Raw genomic sequence first — 21,908 nt, 5'->3', positions numbered from 1 at the left:
GGATTGGTTTGGTAACTTCTAAGAAAATATCTTTTTTCAAGTTATATTTTTTTTAAAAGATCTTATAAAAAAGTAAAAGTAATTTTATGTTTGGGTATCTCATGCAAAAAGATTTTTTTATCTATTAATTATGTTTGGGTATAACAAAATAAAATTACTTTTTTGTTTATTTATTACATGAAAACATCTTTTTTTTTTAAGAAAAAAAATCTTTTAAAAAAAGATGTAAATTACAGCTTCTAAAAAAAGATGTTTATTTTTATTTTTCTAGTGTTTTTACTTTTACTACTAAAAATTTGGCAAATACACTAAAAAATAAAAAAGATATCTTTTTATCAAAATAATGGTGCTGAACAAGCTTAATTATAAGATTTTTTTTTCCTTTTTTTTTTTCTCTTTTATGGTTGAAGGTGCTCATCTCATCTTATAAAATCAGGACCTAAAAACTCTGGTAATTCGATGAATGGTTACACATTTGCATCAAGATAACTTTTCAGTTTATTTGTTTATTCTCTTTGAATGATTGATTAATTAATTCATTAATATAAATACGTAATCAAAATTTGATAAGACCTACATGTTTTAAAATTAATTTAGTTGTTCTAAACACTCAAGCAACATATGTTGGTAATGAAAATTACTTCATTCTCTTTCATTCACAAATTATTGGTAAGCAGAAAATAAATATAATATTCTTTTTGTAATATTATATATTAAATGTGATGTATGATATGCATGTAACATAAACTTGTAATTATTCAATTATTCTATTCAAATTTCAAAAGAAAACATCATTTGATTTGTCTAATTGAATAAAAAAGAAATGAAGTGTGACTAGAAACAGAGAACTATAGACAAAGAATACAGATGCAACAAATACTTTTTTTTTTTTAGTTAAATAAAGTTTGTAGATCTTTTTGGGCTACGACCTTGAAAAGAAAAGTATCCAAAATTTTTAGTGTGTTAATGTTACAAGAACAAGTTTTTTTTTTTTTTTTTTACTTTTTTTTTTATAATTTAGAAAATAAATGAACAATGATTTGAATAGTAGCATGAATTATTGTAAGAGTTTTTCCACTACTACCAAAAGTAAGTGTGATGAGAGGCACTTCCAAAACTCAAAACCCCTATTTATCTTCAATGAAGGCTCTTTTATTATTAAATAATGTCTTAGTTTAAATTTAAATAAGAATTTTATTTTAATGTATTGCCAATGTAAAGCAGTTTTCTATATGTATCTAATTTAGGGGTGTTTATGGATCGAATTGGTTTAGATATGGGATAAAATGAGAACCAAACCAATTAAATTATAATTGGTTCAGATTGGTTTGGTTCGGATAATTGATTACCCGATGAAATAAAAATTCAAAAAAAATTGAAAAATGAGAAAAATTTTTAAAAAAATCATGTAAATATGGTAAACAAGTAATATCAACTTACAAGTTAATAATATTCTAACAATAACAAAATATCCATAATCCACAATTATAATAGAGTTAGGTTAATTAATGTAAAAGTTATATATATATTATTAGAATTTAATAAAAGGATCATCGGGTTTACGGGCTGGTTTGAGTTCTGCTCCTCTAAAATCAATATCCAGACCAATTATGATCGGGTATCATCGGGTCGGGTCTAATTATACCTGATTATCTATTGGTTCCAGAACATATTTAATCGGTTCGGTTCGGATTCAGACGTATAATCGGATTATCTGAACTCGTGAACGCCTCTAATCCAATTACGTAATGCCATATCACTAAAAATAAATATTTTTTACATTAATTCCGTAATTGATAATCTAAAAAAATAGATATAATTAGATAACTAATAAAATATTTTAGGAAATATTTTACCATGTAAGTACATAAAAGCTAAACTCCTTACATAAACCCTAATGATTTTTGCATGGTAATAACATAATGTTGAAGGTGGACCCTTAGGCCAAGTGAGAAATAATTCTAATAATGTTTTTATTCATCAAAATTCAAACATGAAAACCATGATCATGTGTTTGCTGAACAAAGCACATGCTATGCATCTCTCTTTCTCCCTATATAGGGACAATGAATATTCTGAACTATGGCCTATATCATGTAACATCAATGTATTCAGCCAGCCAATTGCATCACAAGAAAGTTAAAGGGAAAATAAAAGAACAAAACAAACAATAACAAATAACAAATCCTTATCCCATTAGGTAAAGACGACTACATCAATAAAAAAACGACATTCCGCTCTATCATGTATCATATCTACAGTGATACTGTTTAGCCATATATCATCTTTGACCATTTAGTGTATAATCTTCCTAAAACCTTTTGCCGATAAAATAAAACAAATGTCTTAAAAAATCCCTTAAATCAATGTCTTATTTCCAATTATTTTTACTTATTATTCTCAATTCTCAAGACAATGTTTATTGTTTCAAATAGTTTGATACTAAGAATTGTATGACATATGCTTAGTAAACAATATCCTTGTAACAATGTCTAATTTCCTGTGATAAAGGTTTCAATCATTGTGACCCATCTACACTTTGTACATATATAATTGCCTCAAATCAATATCTAGTTTACGGTTGATTTTTTAGTTATGTAGTATTGAGAAAACAAAGAACAATAAAAGAATAAACATGGTCTATAATGTTTTAATATCCAGAATATCAATCAGTACAAGATGACATGAGAATGAACACTGTTCACAAACAAGTCAATGGTAACAAAGAACAAAGGTAAGACCCTTGATTCTATATCATAAATGTTGACCTTTTTAATCCACCTTTGTCTAAAACACTGAGCTGTGTAGAACACTTGCAGGGACTAGTTTGTAATTTTGCCTCGATCCAATTTGAAAACCAATCAATGGCCCCTCGCAACAACATTGAGCGACCGAGGAGCGCGTCTCTGTCTTAAATGTGCTCCAGAAGCATGCAAGTATTTCATAGAAACCGGTTGCATATCAGGGTTCTAGTTATGGATCAACTACTTGTGGCTATGGCTTCCTTGGAAGAGTTTCTTAGATGGGGAAGCCATGACTGGTTTGGTATCTGTGTTGATTGCTATGTTTCCCATTCCTGCCTCCATGGCCTCCCTTTCATCTTTGTCCTTTTTCTTTTGGTCAGAAATGCCAGCGATGGCTCCAGGCAGGCTGTGATCAGAAGAGACGACGGATGGCTCCAAAAGCCGTGGACCGGCATTGATCCACGGATGTTGAAGGCACTGCCCAGCAGTTGGCCGTTTCTCGGGAACAAAATCTAGAATCGGAACCAGAAACTCAGTAATGTCATTTGCATCTCGCTCGCTAAAGTCATACTTCTCCATGAGAACCTTGTTCAAGGGCCAGAACCGTAATCGCCTGATATGCCTTAGATCCCCATATCTATTAAAGAAATCGCGAGAATAACGGCCTCCTAATGCAATCTGAGAATTATGATGCACATACATGTTAGCCTTAGTCATGAATGTCATGAAAATGATTGATTGAGAAGTACACAGAAAAGTATTACTACCTTCCGCGGCATCATTCCAAGAAGTTCCATCATTAATGCCAAGTGGTCCTGAGACAAATTATAGAACAACATTCAGAAATTAGAACCGAAAAATGAATGGCAACAATTGATCACTCCCACCAAATAAAGCTATAAATCTGGCATTGAATTTGATAAGCACATCTCTATTGTTCTTTTTGAAAGACCAATATCCAATCAATTAAAACCACACACCAACCAAACCATTTGGTGAAAGCAGCAATGTATGCCTCAATTAACTAATATGCATGAAGTTTACGAAAGGGCGATAGTCGGTAGGCTAAAACCTCAAGATAGCATCCTATAAAACAGCGTGGTGACTAGTTAATAATCATAACTCAAGTGGCAGCAAAGGTTTACTCTATTGGAATTTTTTAAGTTTGAGACTTGATATTAGAGGAGGTGGCTATTATCATAAACCATATCTTCCAAAGTTTAAACTCTTCGGTAGCGAGCTAGAGGCACATGAACGGATTTATACCGTAACACACACTCCTCACTTTGAGGCTTTGAGCTTGAAGCATGGACATCTATAAGAACAGAGGCAAAAAGGATTGAAATATGGATCATTTGATTATAGAAACTTTGATGCCACATCATGAACCATCTCTCTCACTGGGTACTAACATATAAATAGTTTTGTATCGTAAAAGTTGAATAAAGGACTGTGGTTCCCCATCAGACATGGACTAGGCTAAGCATTATTCTCCATATGCCAGCATGGAGGAATAAAATCCTAAGTTATCGTGTGAAATCTCCCAAAACCTATAGTGATTCTATTTTCTTTCTCATCCAGCACTGTGCTACTTGGATCCAAAATAACAGCATATTTACATTTACCCATGCACATCGCCTCTTCACGCCATACAAGAATGTACCAGTAGAAAAATAAAAAATGTATATAATGAATAAGACACTAGATACTCCACAAAAAGTTATTAAAAAAAAAAAGAGTTGGAATCATGAAGTGAACACCAACAAATGTTTTACTCATTCAGCTCCATATCCTACACCAAAAGAGATCTACATCCAAAAAGAACTAGCATTCCTTCCCAACCAGAGCCATCAAAGCTATGCAAAAACCAACGCCTGTCACTACAGTATCTTCTTTACTTTAGACTAATTGGTTTGCTTGTTGGGATTTGATGACCTTAAAGACTTTGGACTTGGAAAAATACATATGTAATCCTTTCAACCAATAAAGAAGTTTTGAAAATAAAGCAACCATGAAATTTATTTACTAAAACAAGCTACTCATTTCATGCTGAACTAGCTAATACAGATAGTAGGTATCTTCCTCATTCTAAGTGGCTGAATTGAATTTTGACTAACAATCAATGACAGACTTCATAGATATATAATACTACAACTCTTCTATCATAGTTTTAGAAAATTCAAGCACCTAAAGCTTGTTCCAAAATTCATATGCATATTATTCACACACTTGACTTTTAAAATGTTATCATTTGTAAGTTCATTCAAATTTTAAGTTTCAATATAAGGACCTGAAAACCTAGAAATTCTCATCATATAAGTTAGAATAATCGCACGTTCTAATCACACGTTGTAAACATAATATACACACCTCATCCCGATCGAAGTTGTCACCACTGTGAGGATCAAATAGAACATCTCCCGTGGCAAGCTCAAAACAAATGCAAGCAAAGGACCAAAGATCTGCAGAAGTAGAATACTTCGACCCAAGGATCACCTCTGGGCACCGATATTGTCTTGTCTGGATATCATTTGTAAACTGTTTATATGTCCAGCAAGCATTACCAAAGTCAACTAACTTGCACTTCAGATCAGCTGATGCCAGCAGCTTTTGTCTCATTGAACGGCTTCCCCTTTTACCACTCTGTTCTTTTGACTTTGTTCCATCAGCATCTGATAACCGATGGGTGCCTGTAGAACTGGAAGCTTGTTCTTTTGCAGAACTTGCATTTGGAGACGATTCTATGGCACCAGAGGTTTCAGGATTACCATCAACTCCTTCTGAAGCTTCCTTCTCCACACATCCATGTGCTGCCTGCTTAGCTTTTCTTTTAATTTTTTTCTTATGATTCTTGAGCAAATCCCCATTTGATGTTTTCAGGTCTTTTGCACCTCCAGACTCTAGCACTGTCTTATCTTTACTATTTGGAAGAATGAGAGGAGTGCCAGACTTTCTAGGATCTTTGGACGGATCTATCATTGATAAGAGAAGGATGTTTTCGGGTTTCAAGTCAGTATGTATAATAGAAAGCTGCTTATGTAAGTAATCCAATCCAACCAAAATATGAAAGCATATCTCTTTAACCCTACTAATAGGCATCCCGCGGTAATCAGAATACTTTATAAGAGTTAATAGATTATCGCCAAGGTATTCAAAGACCATGCAGACATGCTGTCCATTCGGACCAGAATGCTTGAAATGGTCCAAAAGCTTCACCACACATTTCTTATCCTCCGGGTCACCCTCCGCAATCTGTTGCAAAATTGTTATCTCATCCATTGCCGCCTCAGTGTAATGCTGAGCACTCTTTTGAACCTTCAGAGCTACATAGTTCTGCATATCTCCATCAGAACATGAAAAATTATATTCACACACCGATCATGTAAAAAAAAGGGTAAAAAAAAAAAGTCAAGCTAAAGAATTGTAAAGATGCCAAATAATTGTTTGCTTACTAGATTACAGATTTTCATAGCATATTTAGTTTTCCATTTGAAAATATTTGAATTTTCACTTATACAATGGTTTTAGAGCTCCAAATAAAAATCCACACTCATTCTAACTGCACAAGCATATAGCTGAACTCAAAGAAGCCTGGTAGTAATAAAATTGCAGTTTTTCTCCAATACTATTGAATCCTCACAAAGGGTCAGGCACTCAGGCCTAAACAATGATTTGGGGCAAAAGATAAAACTTGTGTTTAGATTAACTAACTCAAAAACTTCTATAGGTTCAAAACCATATTAAAACCAAAGCTTTAGCTTCCTAAGCGAGCAAAAAATTAAAACAGAAAAAGGGAAAATCTTTTAATCACAAATCACTAAGCAAACAAGCTTCAAATCATCTTCAAAAATATCTTATTTCACAACTATAAACTTCAGGCTCAAAACCACATTTTAATCAAAAGCTTAAGGCAGCTAAAAAAATCTCAAACACGCTTCAAAAACATTGTAATTAAAGACTTCAACTTCCTAGGGCAGATTAAAAAACCAATTATTCACTAATCCTAAACCAAGCACACTTCAAATCATCACCACAGCTCTAAACTTTTTTTAAGCTTAACAAACACATTATAATCAAAATCTTAAGCTCCTAAGGCAGCTAAAAAAACACGAATTCACTAATCCCTAACCATACACACTTCAAATATTCACCAAAAAGTGCTTATCTTCCCAACTATAAAATCATTCCAATGTAAGAAATTCTACAGAGCCCACAAAAAAGCTTCGATTTTGAAAGAGAGTGAGTGATTACAGAGTTTTGGGTGTCCCAAGCGAGCCAGACAGTGGAGAAGTGGCCCCAACCAAGCTTGCTCTGAACGACGTAGCGGCCATTCTTGAAGGTGTCGCCGATTCTGACGGCGTGGTAGCCGCCGCGCCGGTAGTCCTCCGTTCCCTCATCCTCCGACGTAAAATCGCTGCTATCGGTGGTTCTCTCTTCTTCCGGCTGATTATCCCCCATTTTCCCCGATCGATGAAGAAAGAGGAAAAATCAACGATAAGAATAAGAAAAAAAATATGTGTGTATGTGAAATGAAGAAAGAGATGAACAAAAATGGGGGGTTTTTGAATTGAAAGGGGTTAGTTGGCTTATGGAAAGTGAGATCTCGGAGAGTGATGAGTGATTATGGAACCAGCAAACGGGCTCGTTCCATTGGTGTTTCCGAGGTGGGGGTGTTCTTTGTGAATTGGAAGAGAAACAAAAAATAAAAACAAAAAAATAAGAAAAAAAGTTAATAATATTTAAAAATTTTAATTTTAATACACTGATTAAAATAAATTTATATGTGTATTTAATTACGTAATATTATATTAATAAAAATAATTACTTTTTATAATAATGGTATGAATAGTCATCTAAAAAAGATAGATGTAATTATACGATTGTATAAAATATTTTAAGTGAAAATTTAGGTACAGTCGACTTAATGTGAAGTTGATAGTTGATAGTCGTTAGATAATTTGATTGATTTGACTAAATTTTCATCTATTAACTTTACGTAAAATTAACTGCACCTGAATTTTCACCAATATTTTATATTGTTAATACATCAAAATTTTGAAAAGAAATATCATTAGTTAATAATCTTGGTTTTTAATATTGTTCGGTACAAAATATATTATTCATGTTATATGTGTATAAAAGGTTAATTATCCTATAAAAATACATATTTAGTGTGTATATAAAAATACATACATATGCATGCTTATTTATTAATATAATCAAGGAATATCACAATATATTTTGTGATCTGGCTTGAAGCCTTGAAGGGTAACTCATTTCTAGTCTCAATTTCCTTCATGACTCATGGGAAACTATTTCTTAAAAATGTTATGATGATGTATATTTGGTACGAATTATGATAGAGATAAAATCAATTGATTGATTAATTGATATTCTTTTCCCATATATGTACTCAACATCCACTTGTCTTTTTGCCCTTTTTCTCTTATTATATTTATCCACTATCAACTATCAACTCAAGAGCATTTTCCTTTTTATTTTAATTTTCATTTTCTATGATTGAGTGCAATTATTTCTCCTCCAGAACAATCATTATCCACCTACTTCTTCTAAAATGCGGGTTGATTGTGTTATGGACCTCATAGACCTAACCAAATTAATCAAACCATTAAGGGTGTGTTTGGCAAACACGTTGGTGAAGAAAGAAGTGCATTTGAGCTTCTTGAAAGTTTCACTTTTATGTTTGGCAATTTTTTTCTTTTCAAACGCAGAAACGATTCTGCCTCTAAACCCACGCTGAGAAGAAGCTAAAATTTGTAGCTTCTGCGTTTCACGTTCATGGTTACTGATTACCTTTAGAAAATTAGGTGAAATTTTTTTTTTTCTTTTTTACCAACCTTACCCTTCATTTTATTTTATAAAAAGGATACCAATAACTATAAGCTTCATAGTAGTTCTGTGTAGTTCTTTCTATTTTTTTTATAGTTCTTTCTTCCATTTTTTTTCATCAAAATTGTTCAAATTTGTTTCAATCACTATTAAATTGAATATTTTAATTTTTTTATTATTTTTAGTACTCATTTTCTTATTTTAATTTTTAGTGTTATGATTTCTGATGTTATGTTTTTATATGAGTTTTTTTTATCATTTTTTATACTATTTTTTATATGTATATTTTTTATGAATTTTTTTTATTTTTGTTTGACTTTGTTTATATAATTTTTTATTTATTTTATTGTATTTCTTTTATTCATATGACAAATATTGTTGATTTTTTTATTTTTTGTAGTGCTATAATTTTTTAGGTATTTATTAATTGTTATGATTTTTTTATTATATTTTGTTCATATGAATTCTTTTTTTTCTATCTTTTACTACATTGTATTTATGTTGTGTATGAAATTTTTTATTTATTTTATTCATATGAATTTTATTTAGTTTTTATTGTATTTTTTTTGTTCATATGATATATGTTGTTGGTTTTATTATTTTTTTATCTGTATGATTTTTTTTCTATTCTTTGATGTACTCTATCTTTGTTTTATATTTTTTTTTATTTTGACTTTGTAAAATTTGTAATTGTAATTAATATATACTACGTTTTATTATCAAAATTTTGTATAATATAAACTATGATCCTATAAAAAATGACAAAATAAATAAAAAATTAATTATAAGTAACAATAGAACCATAAATAATGAAAATTTATAGTCCAAAATAATACTAAATTAAAGAGTACGGGTATATTAGAAAAATTATAGAATATTTTTTTGCTTAATATTATAAAATTTATAGTATTCTCTTTCATATTTTTTTTATTGTATTTATTTATTTATATAATAAATATTTTTTTATATTATTTTTGTTAGGTTCTGTTTTTGCATGTATATAAAAAAAATAATTTAAATTGATGTCTCTTTTAGTAATTTTTCATCTAAGAGTGATTTTAAGTAGTATAATCCAAACAACATTTATTTTGCTATAATCAATTTTGATATAAATATTACCAAACATAAATCATGTTAACCCAAACTTACTTTTCATCAAAATCAATTTTGTAAAATCAATTTTATACAAACTCACTTTTGCAAACTGAAATCCAAACACACACTAAGTACCTCTTTGTTTTAAAGTTTAAAACCATCATTCACTACTCTGTCAATTTTTTTAAATTTGTTTCAGAACTATAAAACATTACAATAATAATTTATATTATAAAATTTTTAAAAACTTTTCATAAAATTTTTTCCATAACTCATAAGAATTAGTAAAAAAAAAAAAAACCTCAATAGTTACTTTTATTTTTATATTACAATAAATGTATTTATTTGTTTTAAAATTTAGTTAAAATTTTCCCTAAAAGTTATCCATTAAAAAAGATGTTAAAAAAAATACAAATTAATGTTAAATTATTTAAAAATATAAATATTTTTTTCGGTTAAAATATTACAGGAGAACATATGACATATGAAAATAATTTAAATAAGTGACTAATATTTTAGTAATCTAAATACATTACTAATATTTTAATTTTTTTAACAATAAGAGTCTACTTTAAGTCAATCGCATCATTGACTTTAAGTCGTGCCTCTTTTTTAAAAAATTATTCAAAACATAATATTTTAATAAGTGTCAAATTTTATCGTGGTTTTTGTTAAAAATAATTAAGATATTGTTTATTTTTTTTAGTCAATACATATTACACGTATTTTTTAATAAAATAATAATAAAAATTTTTTTATAAACATAATCAAATAAAAGAATTTAACAAATAGAGATCTTCCACCCGTGGATACTACGGGTCTTCTGCTAGTACATATATAACTGAAGCATAATTCCAATTTTTCATTACAAAAATAACCAACGAGCCTATAACTTCTACTTTGGGCTAGAAACTAATATTACGGCCCAGATAACCAAGGAAGTAATTGAGCTTGGCCCAGTAAAATTACATGGGCCGAGATAAACCCCGGTGGCATTTCCGTGATATTTGAAGGAATGAAGGCTATTTATTGAAATTTTGGTGTATATATATAGTCATAACTGAACATTTGGGTTCTAGGGTTTCTGCGCGTCACAAAGGAGATCGAGGAACACGCGAAGCAGCTGCAGCAGCAACCATGGTGCTCAAGTACGATTTTTTCATTCTTTTACGAAATAAGGATCTCTGATTCTGTTTGAAAATTTTTATACTTACTTTCATGTTTTTTATTTTTGGAAATGTTGCTTTTTTTTTAAAAAAAAATGGTCTTAATTGGTTTTGATTGATTGATGGCTATTCTTTTGTGGTTTTATTTTAAGCTGTAGCCGGGAATAATCAGTTCTGGTATGCTTCATTAAGATTTTGCACTTAGAACTTTGATATTGTGAAATAAATTAGGAAAAATGTCAAGGTTATAAATTATTTGCTGTTTGATTCTGTTTTTTGTAGCTGGGAATATTCAATTTTGGCATGCTTCATTAAGATTTTGTTCTTAGAAATAAATTAGAAAAAAAATGTGAAAATATCTTTGCTGTTTGATTCTGTTTTTTCAATAAGGCACTAAAAATAACATAAGTGGTTTATGTCATGTGTGTTTGAAAATGATTAATAAGTGGTTTCTAACATAAGATTTTAATTATTATTATTATTCCCGTTTTGAGTAATGATTAAGAGTTTCATTTGAAAATCTTGTTGAATGTTGATTATGAATTATATACTAAAAGACATAAGATGAAGCTGCTCACAAAAGAAAGGGTCCATTATTGAAGAAGTGTAAGGCATTGTTGTTGTGGTGTTATGAATTGAATGAGTTCTGTTCACTGAGTTTTGATCTTTGGTGCATTCCAGGACCGAACTTTGCCGTTTCAGCGGCCAGAAGATCTACCCTGGCAAAGGCATCAGATTCGTCCGCGGTGATTCACAGGTTTGTTTGTTTTAAATTTCACTGTGAAGGTGCTTTTTGCTATGATTTATTGGCTATGGGTTATTAATCTGAAGCTGTTTGTTTCTGGAATAACTAGGTCTTTCTGTTTGCCAATTCCAAATGCAAGAGGTACTTCCACAACAGATTGAAGCCGTCGAAGCTTACATGGACAGCCATGTATAGGAAGCAACATAAGAAGGTGAATACTTGATCGAAACTATGTGTGCGAGACATTAAACAATATGTTAATGCTTTTTCTTGAGCTAGTCATTGGGGTTCTTAACCGTACTCAATTGCTTGATACTGATTAATGTGGGTGAAGTTAGAATGCCATTCCATTTAATTTCATTGCATCCATACTGATATGTATCATTTTACACTATCTATAGGACATTGCACAAGAAGCCGTGAAGAAGAAGCGCCGTGCCACCAAGAGGCCTTACTCCAGGTCCATTGTTGGTGCCACTTTGGAAGTTATCCAGAAAAGGAGGACTGAGAAGCCGGAGGTTCGAGATGCTGCTAGAGAAGCTGCTCTTCGGTGAGTTTTTTCCCTTTTGTATTCCATGTTTATGTATATTCGCTGATAATTATCCGACATCGTTTGCTATGCTACCCTTAGTTATCTAACCATATGAGGTCATTATGCTTACAGTGAAATCAAAGAGAGGATCAAGAAAACAAAGGATGAGAAGAAGGCAAAGAAGGCAGAAACTACGGCAAAGTCCCAAAAGTCCCAAGGCAAAGCTAATGTTTCCAAGGGTGCTCAACCAAAAGGCCCTAAGCTCGGCGGTGGTGGCGGCAAGCGCTGAGGCCCCAGTTTTGGTGTTCCCTTTTTGGCTTAGCTTTTACAATAGAGTTGTTTCCAAACTTTTGTACTGCTTTCATTCACATCATTGATCTTTTATTTTGCTGTTTTAAAACTTGTGTTTTGGAGCTTAGAATGTGCTGATTTTCCAATGGAGGCAATTTTTTCAAGTTTTCCAAAAATTTTCTTCCATAATTCATTCAGTTCTTGTATTTTGTTTCTTCTCTTAATGTTGCAAAGAGTGTATCCTTTGGTTGAACTTCCCAAGCCTACCCCAAAGTTTAACTTAAAATGTTCCTAAAATCCAAGCTGAACTTTACATCAAATTGGTATAACATGTTGTCTTCTACTATAATAGGGACATCCTTCTTTGTGAGTAAATGTTTTTTCTAGTTTCTAATCATTTGTACAAAGCGTTCATCCATATTTCGAAACTTTTAATCGGGATTTCTTAAAATAATAGCTAGAAGTTTTAATTTTGTTTCTGAATTACCATGAATATAGCTTTTTTAGTGTTCCTCAAGTTCTAAACGAAAAATTCTTTGGTTACAACAACAAAATAAGCAAAGAAATAAACCTAGCCATTGGGAAATACATTAAAGAATGACAACTCAATATTTTGACAATTACCAAATCATTTTTTTTTAACCCAAACTGGGCTGTGGCTACCGGAATTTCAATAAATTTGCTGCAAATATTAGTTTGACCCCAAATTAACAATCACCAAAAATTATTGGTTGGGCTTGGGTGTTGATACACCACTTTTGTTTTCTTTTTTTTTTTTTTTTCTCTTTATAAGAAATGTATAGTTAGTAGGACATCTATCTTTAGTGTAACTATTTGAAGTGAGATCTTCACCCAGTCACAAAAAATTTTTCTTTTGAAAACTCAAATCTTCAGTCCTCACATTAGAAAATTCTTCAATATTATTTTTTGGTAGATACTTCTTTACGTGAGAATAACATTGTAAAATATTAGATTATTCAATCAAATATATTTAGTCAAACATATCAATTCATCTAATAATTGACAGGTGAAGATATCATCATTGAAATATCCACTTTATTTTTTTGGTGTCTCTTCAATATTATAATTACTTTTACATTTAATATTATCATTCAATTATATATTATAAAATATATGACTAAAAGTTAACAAATTATTTAAAAAAAAAGGACTAAAATTGATTTAGATGTTTCTCTAGATTTTTGAATTTGTTGGGTTGCAGTCACTTGTCACACTCATAATTGGTCCCATTGAAGATTAGCCCATGTTTATTAGTTATAGAACAAAGTCTCCATGTGTTGCCAACATCAAAAAGTGACTGAATTAAACAAAAGAAATTACTACTAAAGAAATGAATTAACTGATCCCCAAAACTGAAAGATTCAACCTTTCTAGTTTCTAGTTTCAAAGAAGAAAAGTATATTTACTCAAGTTAGGGATAAGTTTAAAATTGGAAGCAACAATAACTACTCTCTGAAAAATTTGTACCTTTGTGGGCATTGCCACTGGGCATGAATAGAGAGAGATGTATCTTCAACAATCACCTTTCTTTTATTTATTTATTTATTTATTTATTTATTTTTGAATATATTTGGGAAATGAAATTATTATCTCTCCATTCTTACACGCAAACTAATTGTCCTTTGGCAATTCATATTCATAAACCCAAATAATAATGCATGAAGAACCAAATTTGAATAAGAAAAAGAATCCAATAATAGCCATCTCTATATTTTAGGGTTTGGCTAGGGTTAAATTTTGCTTCTAGGAAAGGAAAAAAAAAATGATTGATAGATAAAGGATTTTTTTTTTTCAGATATAATATATTTATAAACAATTATAAATATACTTAATATACCATCTTAAGTATATAGAGGATAATTGAACAACTAACAACCATTAATATGATAATAACTTTATGTTTTTCACATTTCTCTCCATTTCTTTGTTCTTAATCATATATAGAGGTAATATTAAATTAAAAGAAATTATTTGTTTAAATGTTTTCAACAGATAATTTTCATCCATAAATTAAAAAAATTCAACAAATTAGCAGGTTATTTAATTTCCAACTGAAAAAAAATAAAAGGAAAAAAAAAGCTCAGAAAGGATTATTATTACATAAATTTAGTAGGTAACAACCAAAACACTTCATGCAATTATATATATAAAAGTGACTAATTAAGTTAAATAAACATAATAACTATATTATACTCATAATAATAATAATAATGTTATAATTAAGGTACCAACAAGAAGATCCTAATGATGTGAATATCCTATGAAAAACTGGATTAATTTCCCTGATCATCTAATAATTAATGTACCTAGCTAACTAATTAAGCTGAAACATATTAGTGATAATACTAATTAATTAATTAATTAAGGGTAATAAGGAACAGCAGGCCAATAGGGAAGAACTGTTGGTGGAACTGTAGTGTTATAGTCTTCAACAGTGAAAGAGCAATTTCCATTATTATTATGATTATGAACAATGGAAGCAGTAGCTCTTGAAATTGATGATGATTTGTTGGTGTTGGAGCAGCGTAAGGCCTCAGAAGTGCTTTCTACAGTAGTCTCATCACCACCACCACCTCCACCAGAGATTTCAGTGTAATTTGATATCTGAGTAGTTCTACAACCTTGATGATCTCTCAGTATTCCCTTCAATTTCATTACCTGATCATCATTCAACCACAATAATGAATGTTTGTTCTCTTCAAATTTCAACAAACCAATAATAATGTTAGAATTTATCTAACTATATACATATATAATTACATTGAACATTTATTTAGAATTTTTTTTAGCACCAATTATGATGGATATGCATGTGATACTACAATTTAATTATCTTTTATCTGGTGATTAATTAATTATCCTTATTATTGTAAGGTGAAAACTCAGGTGCGGTCGACTTTACGTGAAGTTGATAACTGAGAATCGTTAGATGATTTGACTGATTGGACTAAATTTTCATCTAATGACTCTCAGCTATCAACTTCACGTGAAGTCGACTGCACTTGAGTATGGACATATATGGTATTGTTGATGAATGTAATAAGTGTGACATAAATAAAATCATGATTAAAATGAGGATAAATTACACTACTATGTTGTTCATAGTAAATACTAATATATATGTATGGTGCAATGATGATGAAGAATAATGAAACCTCTTCTTGAAGCTTTTGTTTCTCCTTGGAAATGAGATCAAACTCTTGTTTGAGAGAATCATACAAATGCTCAAGTTGCTTAGCCTTCCACCTTGCACGTCTATTTTGGAACCACACAGCAATTTGGCGAGGTTGAAGCCCTAATTCCTTTGATAGCTTCATCTTCCGATCAGGATCCAACTTTATTTCCTTCTGGAAGCTTCTTTCTAGTGACTCCAGCTGTTCATTTGTTAGCCTCTTTTTCTTCTCCATTATTAAGTTGTTGTTGTTGTTGTTGTTGTTCATTTTCTCCATTGATAATGTTGTTGATGATGATGGACCCTCCACCATTGCTGATGATCCTCCTTGTTTCATTTCTATTCCTTATTATTAACAAATTATAATAATATAATACTAGTAGTAGTAGTAAATAATAGTAACTATACATAGTGATAATAATAATAATTAGGGTTTAAATTGCAATTGGAGCCTAAGCAAAATCATATATACATAACATATAGTGAAAGTGTGATAGTATTGCTTGTACCTCAAGTTACTATTCATATATGAAAACGAAAATGGACTCTAGAGTTTACATGCTATATATAATAATAGTCAAATTATAGGAAACATTTCAAGTGCACTGAGAATACCGGTGCTTCAGTTGTTTTAACCATTGATCTGAATTATAAAAAATATATATAACATATATTAATTGAAATCAACGGTTAAAACAACTGGTGCGCACACTGGTACTCCCCGGTGCACTTGAAATGTTTCTCAAACTATATATGGTTTAGAAGAAGAATATTATTGTTATTACCTGGGAAAGGGTTGGTGTAGGTATAGTTGTAGAGGAAGCTGAAAGAAGAATCAGGTCGAGGAACAAAGGATCTAGTGCTGCCATTATTATTCCAATCCATGGATATATCTCTATCTTTTGAGCTTGACACTTCAAATATTAGAACTCAAACACTTTCACTTTCTTGGCTTGTTCTTGGTATGTGATGTCTCTCTTAGCTTAATTCATATATTCCCTTTAACTTGGATCCTACTGTTTGTTTCTAAACAGAAGAATTTATCTATGTTATATAAAGGGGCCACACTCAATTGGGAATGGACCACAAAACCAAGGAAGAAAGATAGATAGATTAGATATCTGAGAAGGAAGCAACCAAAGCTTCTATTCCCTCTCTTTTTAGACCGCCCTATCTTAAAATAAACCACCCAATATAATAATAGTTATAGTAGTTTCAAATCTAAATTTAGGTTTTAAGTTAAGTATTTCTAAATTTTTTTATTAAATTAGACGATTTTATAATTTAATATAACTTTGTGTTTTTTAGTAAATATCTATTTTGATTTTTAATTATTTGTTTGAACATTATTAGAAAATTTATTTTTTATTGGTCATTTATTTTGCTTTTAGTGACAATAAAAAAAGCCACTAATATATTTATCTATAATTAGATGTTAGTCGTCTTATAATTTATCGTTAAAAAATTTTAGCAGCAATTGTATAATTATCAATAAAAGTTTTTTTAGTAGCGGCAAAAAATATATGATTATCATTATAACAATGGTAATAACAGCAAATATATAATTGCTGCAAAAATATATGTTAAATAAGATATATAATAGTTATTATATTATTATCATTAAAAATTATTTTTTTAAGTGAAAAAACAATATCCTTTTTCACAATTCAAAATTCTCTAATCGATCATCAATCACTCAATTAATTGGTCTAAAAAACGATTTTTCATACATCAACAAATTACAATATATAAAACCACTTAAACTAATTATTTAAATTATTAGTAGTTACACGTTTTATCTTTGAAAGAAATGATGAAGTACTAGAAATAGTATTAACTTTTTTTTGTTGTTGGATTTGGCTAAGTTGGTAGTGGGGTTTTAGGGGGCAACAAAGTTACAGTGTTAAATGCAGTAAGAGAGAGAGAGAGAGGACAATAGTCAATAGGAACGGACAAGGCGTGAAAAAGGGGAGGAGGCATATGTCAGTTGGCCCCCCCTTCTTTGGCTGCCCTTCTTCCCCCTCACCCTCTCATCCTTCCATGCCTTGCCAGGGACCATTTTTTATTTCTCATTTCTCATTTCTTTTGGCTTTTGAATACATACATGGATGCAAACCTAACCCTACTTTTCATTCAACTTTAGTTAATCAAATATGAATCCTACATTTTTAATTCACTAAGATATATATATCTGTTAGAAACAAGAGACTAAATTGGAGGAAGAATTTGTGTATTATTGAATGTAATTAAATTGTCTATTCAAGTTGTCAGAATGATACAATATAGAAGAGTATTTATAGATGCTAAAAGAATCGTAATAATAAAGACGTAATATTCTATAATAAATATTCAGATATACTAAATAATTCTAATTGATGTTAATTATATTCTAACAATATCAACCTATTGTATTATCCTATATTCATAGTAGAAACTTACGTGCAGTTGACATGAAGTCATAACTGAGAATAGTTAGATAAAAATTTAATCAAATTAATCAAATTATTTAACTGTTCTCAACTATCAATTTCATGTAAAATCAACCGCACGTGACTTTTCACTGTAATTCTAAGTTATTGTATATTTTCACGTAGAAATATTTTTATCTTTATAATCAATTCATAAGTTATCCAATTAAGTTTGTTTATTTACTTGTCATACCTTTACCCTAAATTATTCATCCTTCTATTCTTTAGTTCTATCTATCTAGTTTGACCAAATTGGTGGCAAAGATCATCATATATTAACTCATTTTTATGTGTTAGAGAGTAAATTCTTTACTAGCCGGATAAAGATTAAATATGAATAACATTAAAATAAATTTACTAAAATTAAAATCATTATTTTATGATTAGCTTTATGGTAATTCTTTTATCATTCTATCAATATCTTTCATTATAATTTTTTATGTATAATAGTAGAATATTAAAAATGTTAAAATGACCCTCCTCTCAAATTACAACTAAGATGATTTTTTTAAGGTAAGTCCAATAATAACACACACTGTATATCATGCAGATACTTAATTATTACCATCTTGCAAAACGAGTGACACAAATTAAATTTTCTAAAAGACAATAATATAAAATTATTTAATTTAATTTAATATAATATTTATAATTTTATAATATAATATTTATAATTACACATTTATTATATCTAATATTATTCAATTATTTTAGCAAAAATAAAAAATGCAAAATAAAATAACTTGAATTTAGTCTATTTTAAACTTTTTTTTATTATTTCTGAAATATTTTTTTGTTGTAAATATATATAAATAGGATGGGTTGGCTTCAAAAGATGGGTCAGGAGTACACTGCTACATAATCATAAAGGACAAGTAAAGTAAAGAGAAGGGTTAAAGGAAGAAAAAACACCACACAAAGCAAGCTGATGGATGGGGCTCATTTTCTCTGTTGGTTTCAACCTTCTCTACTCTATCCCTTTCACCTTAATTATGAACTTGCCAGTGATTACAGATCAAGAACAACTACAACAAAAATAAATAAATTAAATAATAAAGCTGATTTTCAATCTCACTTTCACCACTCATGTCTCTAGATCTATCTGTCTGCTTTTGCATGAAATTGGGATCTGGGTTTGCTCTCAAAACAATATCAATTTTTTTTAAAAAAATTTTCACACATATATATATATATATATATATATATTCAACTGTACTGTCATATCGGTGTTTCAGTTATTTTTAACCGTTGATCTTAATTATAAAAAATATATATAATATATATAATTAAGATCAACGGTTAAAAATCTTTGTATATGATGAGAGTTATGTACACACTACTTACTGACATAAATGATTTATGTCAGAATATATTAAGATTAATTAGTATTCATTAGAATTATTTAGTATATCTGAATAATTATTATAGGATATTATGTTTTTATTTTTTTAATTTTTTAACACTTGTATAAATATTCTTTTATATTGTATCGTTACAGATAACTTAAATATACTCTGAATAATACCCTATCTTTTGTTTAATTTAGTCTCTTATTTCTAACAATTTATATCACCATTTAATTAAGTTATTTTATTTATATAACTACTAAAATGATGATATTTAAAGTTATGAAAATAATTTATGTGACAGTTTTTAATTTTATATATATATTTATGAGTGACATAAGTAAAATTTACTAAAATATTATATAGCTATTTTAAAAAATAATTTTATATTCTAAAACATAGATAGATGCATGCAAAGGCAAGTGATGATTATGGTGTTGCACTTGACATTTGACAGATTGGACTATGTGTTTCTTTGCACCTTGGTAGAAAAAAAAAATAAAAAATAAGAAATAAAAGTGATAGAGAGAGGGTTGAAAAAGTTGAAAAAAAAAAAAAAGAGAAAAAAGAGTCTTTGAGCCAAAATAGTGAAAGAGATAGATGAGACAAAGGTCATTGCAGAATCCAAGTTCTACTTGTGCATCATTTAAAGTATTTTATTTTAATTTTTTTTATAATTTATTTTCTTTATTCATGTACCATGATAACAACACTACACACAAGTACTTATTATTATTAGTAGTAAGAGTGGTCATCATAGGCCATTAATTTTGGCATAACGATAAGGCCAAACTATCTGAAAAAAATTCAGATTGGAAGACTGAGTATTGATCAGTAGAGTGCAGTTAATTAATGTAATTACTCCATTAAGACTCAAAGAGGAGTAAGAAATTTTTCTGTACCATTTTTTTTTGTAGCATATATTGTCTTTTATGCTTATGAAAAAGAGAGATGAATATTCTAAATCCAGAAATTTTATCCACAAACAGTTTAAGCATTTTTAGATTTAGATTGGATCAGAGGAATAATTATACAATAATAATTATAATATATATGTTGGGATATATTCTATCAAAAAAATGCTATTTATTTTCTAACCATTATAAACACATAAATGAATTAATAATAAAAGGTATTTTATCTTTCTATAGGATCGGAGTTCCTTCATTTTTAAAATTAAAATTACAGATTTTTTTATACAATTTATTAACCAAAAAATTAAGTTTAATTATTTTATCGGTTTGTATAATTTTATTGAAATTTCAATTAGATCTTTATATTTTTTTAAATTGGATTCTTACAATATATTAGATTTTTTAATTAAGTTTTTATCGTAAAAAAATATTGACTAAATATTCTATTTTATTTAATAGAATATTCTGCTAATTTCATTATTTTTATCACAGTAGAAATTTAGTTTTAAAATTTAATATAATATAAAAATTTAATTAAAAAAATATAAAAACTTAATTAAAAATTTGATAAAACTATAAAGACCGTAGACTAATTAGACCAACAAATTATCCAATATAAACAACATTAAATTATTTTATTTATAAATAATTGTATCATATATATTTAAAAATAAAGTTTTTAAATGTATCCAGAATTTCAATGTTCCAATAATCTTAATAGTTGATTTTAATTAATATATATTATATATATTTTTTATAATTAAGATCAACTATTAAATTTATTGGCATACTTATATATCTGGATACACTTAAAATTCTTGTTATATATTTAGGTAATAGACTAATAGGTGTGCAATTTTAGTGTCAGAATAGCTTACCTTTTTAATAAAATAAAAACGACTAGTTTTGGCCCCTTTTACCATGATGTTTAACCTATCAATATCATGCAGATGAAGGTCAATGGTAGAATTAATGTAATTTTCTGAGCATTTGTTGAAGCAGATGATGCATGTGAGAATGAATAATAACGAGCAAGCTGTTTCTATTCTTTGTAGAAAGTACTCCTTTTATGTAATGTTAACAGTTAAATTAAGTACACGTTTTTCAACCACACTTAAATCGATAGATCGGAATAACCTAATTACATCGTGTCATGCTTGCTAGAATAATAGTTAGAATCCATATGATTTTTTATTGTTATCTTTTTTTTTTCTTTCAAATATACACTTAAAATACGGTGGAAATTCAGATGTAGTCGACTTTACGTGGCATTGATAATTAAAAGTCGTTAGATAATTTGACTAAATTTTCATTTATCGGCTCTCAGCTATCAATTTCTACGAAGTCGACTGCACTTGTTCACCTTAAAATATATACTTAAAAAAAATACACTTAAAAATTTCACGTTTTGGTTCCATATTAAATTTTTTCTCTAAATTTTTCATGTTATCTTTTTTTCTTTCAAATATATACTTAGGTGATAAACTAATATTGATTATAGCTATATTAAGTATTGAACTTTTATTTTTTTAATCATAAATTATTTTATCAATAATTTTTACAA

At 29.0% G+C, this 21,908-nt stretch overlaps 3 protein-coding genes across 3 annotated transcripts; 1 reads left to right on the top strand and 2 right to left on the bottom strand.

Moving 5' to 3' along the window:
- Positions 1-2,620: 2,620 nt before the first annotated feature.
- Positions 2,621-7,454, bottom strand: LOC107626428 (uncharacterized). Its single transcript, XM_016329308.3, has 4 exons — positions 6,996-7,454; positions 5,115-6,077; positions 3,512-3,559; positions 2,621-3,422 (listed from the first exon to the last, which is right to left on the bottom strand). The coding sequence occupies exons 1-4, from the start codon at positions 7,200-7,202 to the stop codon at positions 2,985-2,987; spliced, it is 1,656 nt and encodes a 551-aa protein (XP_016184794.1). The 5' UTR covers positions 7,203-7,454; the 3' UTR covers positions 2,621-2,984.
- Positions 7,455-10,752: 3,298 nt separating this feature from the next.
- RPL24A (ribosomal protein L24) lies at positions 10,753-12,599 on the top strand. The gene is made up of 5 exons (XM_016329307.3): positions 10,753-10,837; positions 11,537-11,612; positions 11,710-11,811; positions 12,002-12,150; positions 12,265-12,599. Exons 1-5 carry the CDS (start codon positions 10,827-10,829, stop codon positions 12,419-12,421), a joined length of 495 nt encoding a protein of 164 aa, XP_016184793.1. The 5' UTR covers positions 10,753-10,826; the 3' UTR covers positions 12,422-12,599.
- A 2,158-nt stretch (positions 12,600-14,757) lies between these two features.
- LOC107628062 (uncharacterized) lies at positions 14,758-16,616 on the bottom strand. Its single transcript, XM_088505413.1, has 3 exons — positions 16,402-16,616; positions 15,600-15,955; positions 14,758-15,102 (listed from the first exon to the last, which is right to left on the bottom strand). The coding sequence occupies exons 1-3, from the start codon at positions 16,499-16,501 to the stop codon at positions 14,806-14,808; spliced, it is 753 nt and encodes a 250-aa protein (XP_088361539.1). The 5' UTR covers positions 16,502-16,616; the 3' UTR covers positions 14,758-14,805.
- Positions 16,617-21,908: the final 5,292 nt, after the last annotated feature.

The sequence above is a fragment of the Arachis ipaensis genome, chromosome B2 (assembly GCF_059453495.1).
Source record: "Arachis ipaensis isolate K30076 ecotype BB chromosome B2, ASM5945349v1, whole genome shotgun sequence".
Classification (NCBI taxonomy): Eukaryota; Viridiplantae; Streptophyta; class Magnoliopsida; order Fabales; family Fabaceae; genus Arachis; species Arachis ipaensis.
Note: the sequence above shows the minus strand (reverse complement) of the source record. Positions and strands in the feature narration are given on the sequence as shown.

Excerpts from the sequence above, each read along its gene's own strand:
- LOC107626428 (XM_016329308.3), bottom strand. The coding sequence starts at position 7,202 with ATGGGGGATAATCAGCCGGAAGAAGAGAGAACCACCGATAGCAGCGAT. Across the intron at positions 6,078-6,995 it reads CTTGGGACACCCAAAACTCT|AACTATGTAGCTCTGAAGGT; the intron begins GTAATCACTCAC and ends GGAGATATGCAG. Across the intron at positions 3,423-3,511 it reads TTGGAATGATGCCGCGGAAG|ATTGCATTAGGAGGCCGTTA; the intron begins GTAGTAATACTT and ends CATAATTCTCAG.
- RPL24A (XM_016329307.3), top strand. Across the intron at positions 11,812-12,001 it reads ATAGGAAGCAACATAAGAAG|GACATTGCACAAGAAGCCGT; the intron begins GTGAATACTTGA and ends CACTATCTATAG. Across the intron at positions 12,151-12,264 it reads GCTAGAGAAGCTGCTCTTCG|TGAAATCAAAGAGAGGATCA; the intron begins GTGAGTTTTTTC and ends TTATGCTTACAG.
- LOC107628062 (XM_088505413.1), bottom strand. The coding sequence starts at position 16,501 with ATGGATTGGAATAATAATGGCAGCACTAGATCCTTTGTTCCTCGACCT. Across the intron at positions 15,956-16,401 it reads CTACACCAACCCTTTCCCAG|AAATGAAACAAGGAGGATCA; the intron begins GTAATAACAATA and ends AATAAGGAATAG. Across the intron at positions 15,103-15,599 it reads AACAAAAGCTTCAAGAAGAG|GTAATGAAATTGAAGGGAAT; the intron begins GTTTCATTATTC and ends AATGATGATCAG.